Source organism: Cnephaeus nilssonii, assembly GCF_951640355.1.
Source record: "Cnephaeus nilssonii genome assembly, chromosome: 9".
NCBI lineage: Eukaryota > Metazoa > Chordata > Mammalia > Chiroptera > Vespertilionidae > Cnephaeus > Cnephaeus nilssonii.
In genome coordinates, this window is record NC_137080.1 from 29,674,402 (window position 1) to 29,684,628 (window position 10,227).

A 10,227-nucleotide genomic window follows, 5' to 3' on the forward strand; every position below is an offset into this window, starting at 1 on the left:
AGAGAGATAGAAACATCAATGGTGAGAGAGAATCATTGATCAGCTGCCTCCTGCAGGCCCCCTAATGGGGACTGAGCCCGCAACCTGGGGCATGTGCCCTTGACTGGAATTGAACCTGGGACCCTTCCTTCAGTCTGTAGGCCAACACTCTATACACTGAGCTAAACCAGCTAGGGCACTTCTTCTCTTGAGACATTGGCAGAAAATTCTGATTGAGGGAACTGAAAAGTGAAAGTGCCAGGGAGAAACAAATGAGTACAAGTGAATGAAGAGTGGACTTAGATGGGAATAAGTTCTCTATAAAATTAAAGACTTCAGAAACCTTTTTTTTAGGGAGGTTCTTGCTCTTTTTTATTAGACTTTCCCAAAATGCTTTGGAGAACCTCCTTCCTGCATTTTGCTTTAGAAGAGAAACAAGCCATATTTTTTATTATTTCTTCTAGCCTTGCACTTTTATAATAACCCATCTCAATTAACACTCTTCAAATTCTCAAGTTGTGTTTTGAGTAAACCCCAAGAAATTAAACTATTAAGTGTTCTTGCCAGTACACTTTAGGATCCAGCACAAGTTTTTGGTTTTGTTTTTAAATTAACTTTGGAGCAGCAAGAAGATAATACTTTTTTTCCCCAGCCTGTAATTTTTTAGAGATTCAAAGAATGATTTTTTCCTCTTAGATGTGTCATTTTTAAAAATCAAAAAATGGAGCAGAACAATGGGTTTTACTCAGTTGAGTGAAATTATTCATTCACTTATGGATCTGAATCAATCTGTTTGGGAAAGTACACTTGTTATCCTTTAAGGCAGTGGTTCTCAACCCTTCTAATGCCGCGACCCTTTAATACAGATCCTCATGTTGTGGTGACCCCCAACCATAAAATTATTTTCGTTGCTACTTCATAACTGTAATTTTGCTACTGTTATGAATCATAATGTAAATATCTGTGTTTTCCATGGTCTTAGGTGACCTTGCTAGCGGTTCTCAACCTGTGGGTTGCGACTCACAGGTTGAGAACCGCTGCTGTAGAGCCTAAGACCATTGGAAAACACAGATAATTACATTATGATTCATAACAGTAGCAAAATTACAGTTATGTAGTAGCAACGAAAATAATTTTATGGTTGGGGGTCACCACAACATGAGGAACTGTATTAAAGGGTCGCAGCATTAGAAAGGTTGAGAACCACTGCTTTAAGGATTGTATTACTATGGCGTGTCCTATAAAGTACCACTAAGTTATTATGACACAGGACCTCTGGGATTTCCTGGCCCCTACCAGATGCTTGTGGTGATGGCTGGGCTGGAGGGACTGGATGAGGTGGTGGAGAGGGGTGTATTCAGGGTGACCAGATGGGGCTGCACTTGTTGTGCCCAGCACAAGGGTGCCTGTCCACATGGATAAGAGGGTCAGGAGATCCATCAATGCCCAGTTCACCAGGCTCTGTGCCCTGGGCCAGGGGTGCATCCTCCTGGAGAAAGAGGCATTCTCCTAGCTTTCACAAAGATGTCATGTGGTCACTGCACAAAGGCTCATTAAGGCGCCATATGGAGCAGTGGTGAACCTAGGCATAAAGCCATTCTGATTTGTAAATCATCATTTTCTTTTAACAAGACTTTAAAAATTGGAATAAAATAAAATAGGAGAGATAGATGGTAAAATCTGAAAATCAGAACGTGGTAACTTCATTTATGAAGTAGGGGAGACATTGCAAGATCCTCTTAGTCACTAATAACTGAATGGTGTGTGTGTGTGTGTGTGTGTGTGTGTGTGTGTGTGTGTGTGTGTGTGTGAATGTGTACTTTAGTTTCTAAATGCAGCAAAAGTCTTGAGCTTTCTGAACTCACATGACAGAGGAGTAGTCTCTAATACATTTCTTTGTCATAACTACAAAAAGAAGGCCCTTCTATGCTTTCGGATTTGTTTCCCTCCTGTAATCTACAAATTCATCTCCATACTAAACCTCACATGACTTGCACATTGCCTCACTCTGCATGGTGTATCCACATGTCTGAAGTTTCTCCACTTGTGAAAATTTAACATATTGCTGTGAAACAAGGGAAAGGTTTTGTTTCCTGATGGGAAAATTTTGCTTAATGCATATATTGCTTAATGTATAATAATGTATGAATTACATAAAGAATTCCTTTTAACTTAATTCTCTCTTCAAATACCTTATCTCCAAATATGATTACACTAGAGGCCCGGTGCATGAAATTCGTGCACTGGGGGGAGGGTGTCCCTCAGCCCAGCCTGCACCCTCTCCAATCTGGGATCCCTCTCACAATCCAGGACTGCTGGCTCCCAACTGTTCACCTGCCTGCCTTCCTGATTGCCCCTAACCACTTCTGCCCGCCAGTCTGATCATCCCCTATCCACTCCCCTGCCAGCCTGATTGATGTCTAACTGCTCCCCTGCCAGCCTGTTTACCCCCAACTTCCCTCATCTGCTGGCCTGGTCACCCCTAACTGCCCTCCCCTGCAGGCCTGGTCCCTCTCAACTGCCCTCCCCTGCTGGCCATCTTGTGGTGGCCATCTTGTGTCCATATGGGGGCAGGATCTTTGACCACATGGGGACAGCTATTTTGATCTTGTGTATTGGAGTGATGGTCAATCTGCATATTATTCTTTTATTAGATAGGATAGAGGTCTGGTGCATGGGTGGGGGCCAGCTGGTTTGCCCTGAAAGGTGTCCCGGATCAGGGTGGGGGTTCCCTTGGGGTGTGGGGTGGCCTGTGGTGGTTTGCAGGCCGGCCATGCCCCCCGGCGACCCAAGTGGAGGCCCTGGTATCTAGGATATATTTATCTTCAACAATTGAAACTTTGTAGCCTGGAGCAGAGCCAAGCCTTCTGCTCACTCCTCAGCAGCCATTTCTGTTGGGGTTTATTCACCTTCTATAATTGAACTTTGTAGCCTGGAGTGGAGGCCTAGGCCAGCCAGGGCAGGTGGAAAGCTTGGCTTCCTCCGTCGCCGGGGGCAACCCAAGCCTGCTCTCTCAAGCTTCATGGCTGTTGCCATTTTTCTTGGGATTTATCTTCTATAATTGAAACTTTGTAGCCTTAAGTGAGGCCTGGGCTGGCCAGGGTGTGCAGAAAGCTTGGCTTCCTCCATCACCAGGGAAACCCAAGCCTCCCTATTGCTCTCTCCATGACCACAGCCATCTTGGTTGGGTTAATTTGCATAATTGCTCCTGATTGGCTGGTGGGCATGGCTGGTGGGCGTGGCTTGTGGGTGTAGCAGAGTGATGGTTAATTTGCATATTACTCTTTTATTAGATAGGATTCTGCGTTACTGGGTTTAAGGTTTCAACATATATCTCTCTCTGAAGGTTTCAACATATGAATTTGGGGGTGTATAATTCAGCTCATAACCATGTAGTAACATTTTCCGCTTGTTCTCCTTAGAGTAAGTAGGCACAAAGCCTCTCTTTTATGATCAGAGATATGACTATGTGTTGTGTTTATAACTGGTTTCCATGGAAGCAAGTAAGGAACAATGACTTCCATGGTTGATCTTTGTAGCACCCAGAGTTTGGATTACTCATGTAGTTATCACTCCCATTGGTCTTTTGACATAAATACAAACCTGCTTTCTGAACCTCTCTTCCCCTATGTTTGTGAATCTTTCTCTATCAATTGCTTGCTCATCAAGTTGGCCCCAACCTGGGGACTATTATAAGTTGTCTGGAACTGTGTAGTGTTTGTGAATAAAAAGCTACCACAATAACTACCTATGGAATGGGCCATAAATTTTTATGTGCGTTTGAATAACAGATCATCCTAGTCCTATGGAATCAGAAACTTGAAAGGGCCCAGACATCTGTAATGTTTATAGTTGTCCCGAAGATGCTGTTGCTTCCTAATGCCTGAGAGCCACTGTGCTAACCATTTGTCTGTTTCTTTATTTTCTCTTACATCCAATCTCACTGCCCAGTGAAAGAAGGGTTATGCAATTTCCCCTTCCTTCCCTGAGGGATCTAGTTCTCAGGACAGATGATATGCATGCCTGAAAGGAGAATTAGAAAGCAGAAGCAGATTTCTGGTAGTTGGTTCTAATTTTTCTTTGGAATTCTTCATCTCTGTGTGAATCAAAGCAAGATTTATTTTAGCAACTTTATGAATATAACTGTGTCCTGGTGCATGAATTTGTGCATATTGAAAGGAAATTAATTAATCCCTCTGGTGCAGGGACTAATGTAGGCAGTCCCGGGTGGTGGCCAGCGGGGTAGCACTGGGCAAGACGGGCCGAACATGCCCTAGAGCCAACCTCCTGTGGTCCCTCCCCTGCTGGCCGCACCTGGACCGGCGCCATGGCTCAAAGGGCATCTGCAGAATGAGCAGGGTCCCTCTAGCAGGTGAGGTCCCTCGGCCTGGCCTGCAGGGATCAGCCGAAACCGGCTCTCAAACATCCCCCAAGGTGTCCTGGAATGCGAGAGGAATTGCAAGGAATGGGCCCCCTCCTCTCTGGTTCCAGGGTGTCACCTGCGAACCACCACTCCCAAGTGACTGCAGCTCCGCAACTCCTTTGTTGAGCATCTGCCCCCTGGTGGTCAGTGTGTGTCAGAGCTACTGGCCGGTCAGCCAGTCAGACTGCTGCTTAGCCTTTTATATATATAGATTTACTAAAGTTTATTACATTACTCTTTATCACAATGAGACAGGAAGGTCAATAGAATTGTTTGGTTTTTCTTTCTAATTTACCATAGTTCCTTATTTATTTTAGTTAGTTAGTTATGTGTTGTTATGTTATGTTAATCCTCACCTGAGAATATTTTTACATTGATTTTTAAAGAGAGTGGAAGTGAGAGGGAAAGACAGAGAGAAATATCAATGTGAGAGAAACATCGATTAGTTGCCTCCTGCACGTGCCCAGACCAGGATCTGGGCTAGGGAGCGACCTGCAACCAAGGTACATGCCCTTGATTGGAATTGAACCCAGGACCCATTTGTCCACAGGGTGATGCTCTATCCACTGAGCCAAACTGGCTAGAGCCCATAGTTCCCTTGTTAGAATCTCACAGTTCAGAATGAAGCTACTGGTTGTGTAGGTTAGTTTGATGTTCTTTCTGTGCCTGGTTCTATACTTTGATGTAATTGAATATACCTGAACCTTTGGGGGACATTCTTAGAAACAGCAGCTCTTTGGTTGACTTTCTGTTATAATTTTCCTAATGCTTGCACTTTCTAGGTCAATGGGACCAACTCATCTAGAGGCTGGACTGGGTCAGAAAGGCAAGGTGAAAGCCACCATCTTTTCTGCATCTCCATAGAGCATCTTTAATTCCACATACTCTCCCTTTCTCTCTCCTTACCAGATTATGGAATGAGCCTTCGAATATGCTTAGGCCTTCACCTAATTTAGGACCCATGACTTTATTGTTGTTAGGTCTTGAAAAAGAATGACCATCCTGAACATCATCCAAGACCATTTTCTGTATGATTGAAGTGTGCTTTGCTTTTTATATTATGTATGAAGTGATTCTTGGTTTTAGGAGAGCAATGTAGAGCACGGCCAAGATGCAAGGAAGATATTATCACCTATTCTTGCCTTTTTCATGAAAATTTACCCATTATCTCTCCCATCTACCTCTTGCATAGTATAATAAATTGTATACTAACTAAAACAGATGGATACAGCTCAACTCCATACTAGCTAACTAATGTACTTTCCCCAGATAAGATAGTAACTTGGCTGTAATGCATATGAACCTCCCTCATCAGCCCCCCCAGCCCAGAGGACCTGTGCCGGGAAGAGGAGTCCCCATAACATCTGGCTTTGAAAATCAGTGAGGATTACAGCTGGGAGAAATGAAGGGCTGTGGAAGACCAAGATGTTATTCTTAAAGGACTCAACCACAAGCTTGCTCACTCTGAACTCCAGTGCAGAGGCAGCGGTTGGAAAAGAGCCTGGGTCACACAGAGAGAAATTTAATTGACTAACCCTAGGGTAGGGCTGGAGGGGCAGGGATGGGTGGTAAATCTCTCTGGGGATGGAAATTTTGGCAGATACCATTGTTCCGTTGTTATGCTCTCCTTCCACCTGGCTGGTCCAGATCTGTCACTCTCCAATAACCTGGCTGACACCATTTGCCCTGGCATGGCATTCCTCAGAGATCCTCCCCTGCCCAACCTGCTTGCCCGGCAGAAGTTAATGCCAAGCATGCTCCTGACCCTCCAAATAGGTGGAGGCCGGCCTTGGCTCGCATTGCAGTCTTTCCCAAGCGCTCTCGAGCTGGCATAAGCAGCGACCAGGCTTGGCTCACATTGCAGTTGCTACCAGGCAGCTCCAAGGCCAGCACAAGTGGCAGCCGGCCTCAGCTTGAATTGTGGCCTTTCCCAAGAGGCCACAAGCCTGGCACCTGCCGTGGCTGGCCGTGGCTTGTTTCCTAGCTCCCACCAAGCCAGTCTCAGCCTGCGCTGGAGTCCCTCCCAAGAGGCTCCAGACATGACGTTTCCTTGTTTAATTGGGTAGTCTTTCGTGACTCACTTTTGTACATTTGCTGAAGAGAGTTGAGGATGGTGGTGAAGTGGAGTACTCTGGAGCCCAAATGTTTACTTACTGGTGACCTTGGCTAAGTTCTTTAATCTTCCCATGCTCAACTTGCGAACGCTGATAATGACAATGCCTACTTCATGGAGTCTGTATGAAGATTAAAGAGGGTATCACATGAAAAGTGCCTAGAAATTGGTTACTGGCCCTACATAATAGCTACTTTTATGGGGGAAAAAAAATGGACATAGCATTATTTTGCCTTGCTAAGTGAGGAAATGATCACAACACCTTTATAAAAACATGGAAATTCTACCTGAGCTGCCAACTTGTTTCAAAAAGCCATTAAAGGTGGGCAAATATGGCTGCTGTGTGATGGATAAATGGGAGTGTGTTTTATTATTGCTACTAAGCTGGTGTAGGATTGAAATTTTCCATGTAATTTTTTGTTTTTAAAGCAGCTTTGTTAATGATGCTTACCACTAGAGACCTTAGAGAAAACTGTATATCTTTCATTACTGATTCTTTATCTGGCTTGTGCTATGTGATTCCTGCCTAAATATATATCTTATTTCTGCTCACCTCTCTTATTTATTAAAATTGCATTAAACACTTAACTATTTCCTTATTTCCTTTATTTTTAATATCTTCCATGAGTGTATATTTTTGTTTTCTTCCTCAAACATTTGTAAGCACTGAGTATTGAACAAGCGCTTAACCTGAAGTATGTATTAATGATATTGGGCAGAGGAACAAGGGAATTTCAACTTCCAAATTTTATACTTCCTTATTAGATTTTTGTCTTCATGTATTTTGTTGTTGTTTTACTTCAAGCATGTTTTACTTTTATAACATTTTTAAAAGAAAAAAGTTTAAGCTATGATTTATATAGTCACTATTTAAAGAATCATTATGATGAACAGGACTGAGACTGAAATAGACACAAAACAGACATTTAGACTTGGCCCCAAAGCCTTCTAAATTGACTCTCTTGATTTAAAATTACAACCTTTGCAAGTATTTTTTTTCCTTTTTCTGTGTCTGTTTTGATTTGCAATTATTGGAGAACTTAAAAGCAAGAAAAGGATTGGTTCCCAACGCAATCTACAATTTTAAATTGTTGCTTGAATCCTGGGCACCTGTAATATTGAACTGCAGAGGCCTACAGGGTATAAAATACAACTGTGTTCATGACTCTTAGTCATATTGGTCTTTTCCTTGTAAGCAAAATGTCATAGAACTGTCAGCTCATTTTAGTGCATTTATTATACCCAGAAATAAAGAATCGGGAGTGCTGAGCAAAATGTTTCTTTATTTTTAAAAAGATTTTTAATTGATTTTTAAAGAGAGAGGACGGGAGAGGAAGAGAGTATGCAAGTTAAACGTCAATGCAACTGGGCATGTGCCTTGACCAGGGCGAACCCGGCAACCTTTCCCTGCAGGGGATAATGCCCAACCAACTGGACCACACCAGCCCGGGCAGAATACTTCTTTATTACTCTCACTAGCGGCATCTAACTCCGGTATCTCTACCTGCAGGCAAAATGAAGGACCGGCTATCAGAACTTCTGGAGTTAACCAAGCAGTATGACCAGCAGCTCGCAGACGAGGACGATGAATTTGACTCACCCCAAGAGGACTTCGAGTTTGAGACAGACCACATCCTGGAGTCCTTGTACCGAGACATCAAGGTCCTTCAGGATGAAAACCAGCAGCTGATGATCGACGTGAAGCGGCTGGGAAAGCAGAACGCCCGCTTCCTCACGTCCATGCGGCGTCTCAGCAGCATCAAGCGCGACACCAACTCCATCGCCAAGGACATCAAGGCCCGCGGCGAGAGCATCCACCGCAAGCTGCGCGCCATGAAGGTGCTGAGCGAGGCGGCCGAGGCCCAGCACGGACCCAACTCGGCGGTGGCGCGCATCTCCCGCGCGCAGTACAGCGCGCTCACCCGCACCTTCCAGCGCGCCATGCACGAGTACAACCTGGCCGAGATGAAGCAGCGCGACAACTGCAAGATCCGCATCCAGCGCCAGCTGGAGATCATGGGCAAGGACGTGTCGGGCGATCAGATCGAGGACATGTTCGAGCAGGGCAAGTGGGACGTGTTCTCGGAGAACCTGCTGGCCGACGTGAAGGGCGCGCGGGCGGCCCTCAACGAGATCGAGAGCCGCCACCGCGAGCTGCTGAAGCTGGAGAGCCGCATCCGGGACGTGCACGAGCTTTTCCTGCAGATGGCGGTGCTGGTGGAGGAGCAGGCCGACACCCTGAACGTCATCGAGCTCAACGTGGAGAAGACCGTGGACTACACCGGCCAGGCCAAGGCGCAGGTGCGCAAGACCTTGCAGTACAAGAAGAAGAACCCCTGCCGGACCATCTGCTGCTTCTGCTGCCCCTGCCTCAACTAGCAGGCTGGCCCGGGACCCCGCACCCCCTCTCAACGGGAATGGGCTGGGAAGCGCACTGGGAGAGATTTGGGGGCTCCCTTCACTGCGGCGAGTTGTCCCAACTCCTACGGACCTCAGTTTTTAGAGAAAGAAGAAACTCGAGGTCCAGAAAGTCCCACCCAGCCCATGCTTGGGACTATAGTTGATGCCTTCGGATGTTTCTTCAGGAAGTACAGAGACACCCTGAAGTTGTGTGAGGTCATTGTATGGCAAATTGCATCCTTGCCCTCTTAACGGAAGAGGCATAAAGAACTGACTAGCGAACTGGAGGGTAAATGTCCCAGGGATGTTTCCTAATGAAGTTCCAGGAGGAAGTCAATTCCGCATTGGCTAATAGTATGAACTCATCGAAACAAATTCATACCCTCTCCTGAAAGTACCTTGGTTCTGTTCAATTTCACGTCTTTCATTTCCACTCATCTGGTTTACGCTGTGTGATTCCTGTCTAGAAGTATACCTGTTTTCTTCCTGCTCACCTCCATACTTATTAAAATCACATTCAACACTCACTATTTCCTTATCTCTTCACTTTGAATATAGTTGGGATTTTCCCCCCAAATATTTTTCAGCACTGAGTATTGAACAAGCCCTGAAATTGATGTGTGTATCAGTCACATTTTATATATTTTTCATAAGTAAAAGTAATTTAAAATTTATCTTTTTTACTTGATAGTTACAAATGCACATATACATATGTAAATGTGAAGTACTAATATTCACTAACACATGTACATAATGACTAATTGGTTTCCATTTTACTTTTGTAAATATAAACTATAAATATCAAGAAAAACACTTTTACTGGTTATTGGTGTTGGTTGTCTTGTTTTGAGTTTATCATTCCCATCTGCATATCCAGTTCAATTTGGGCAGGAACTTCATTTTGAACAACTCTGTCAGTTATAGTGATAAAGACAGATGACAACAGCTGAAAATGCATCCAGAACTAGATAATAAAATAAAATTCTTGGAAATATTACTTTTATTACTTTTGTTTTACTGTGGACCATCCCTTTCATGCATTTAAATGGAGTAATTTAAATTAAAATATTTCTTTTTAAGTTAGTTTAATAAACATTACATTATCATTTTCCCTTTTGTGTATTTGCACCTTAGTTTACTTTCTCAATTATTGTGTTGAAAATTCTTGTAGCTGCTTAAAGTTGCAACATCTGGATGGAACTCTGAATAGCGAAGAAAAAAACGAAAGAGCATTCATATGGGAGTGTGTCTTCCTTTCTCTCCTGAGTTACTTATAATAGTTTAGCAAAAGCATCATGTTTTAGGGATTTGC

At 44.0% G+C, this 10,227-nt stretch overlaps 1 protein-coding gene across 1 annotated transcript in view; it reads left to right on the forward strand.

Moving 5' to 3' along the window:
* Positions 1-9,950, forward strand: part of STX11 (syntaxin 11) — a 32,570-nt gene extending 22,620 nt beyond the window's left edge. The window contains exon 2 of the mRNA XM_079779664.1: positions 8,026-9,950. Coding sequence (XP_079635790.1) covers positions 8,031-8,894 — 864 coding nt within the window. The 5' untranslated portion in view covers positions 8,026-8,030 and the 3' untranslated portion in view covers positions 8,895-9,950. The remainder of the gene's footprint in view (positions 1-8,025) is intronic.
* The last annotated feature ends 277 nt before the right edge of the window (positions 9,951-10,227 follow it).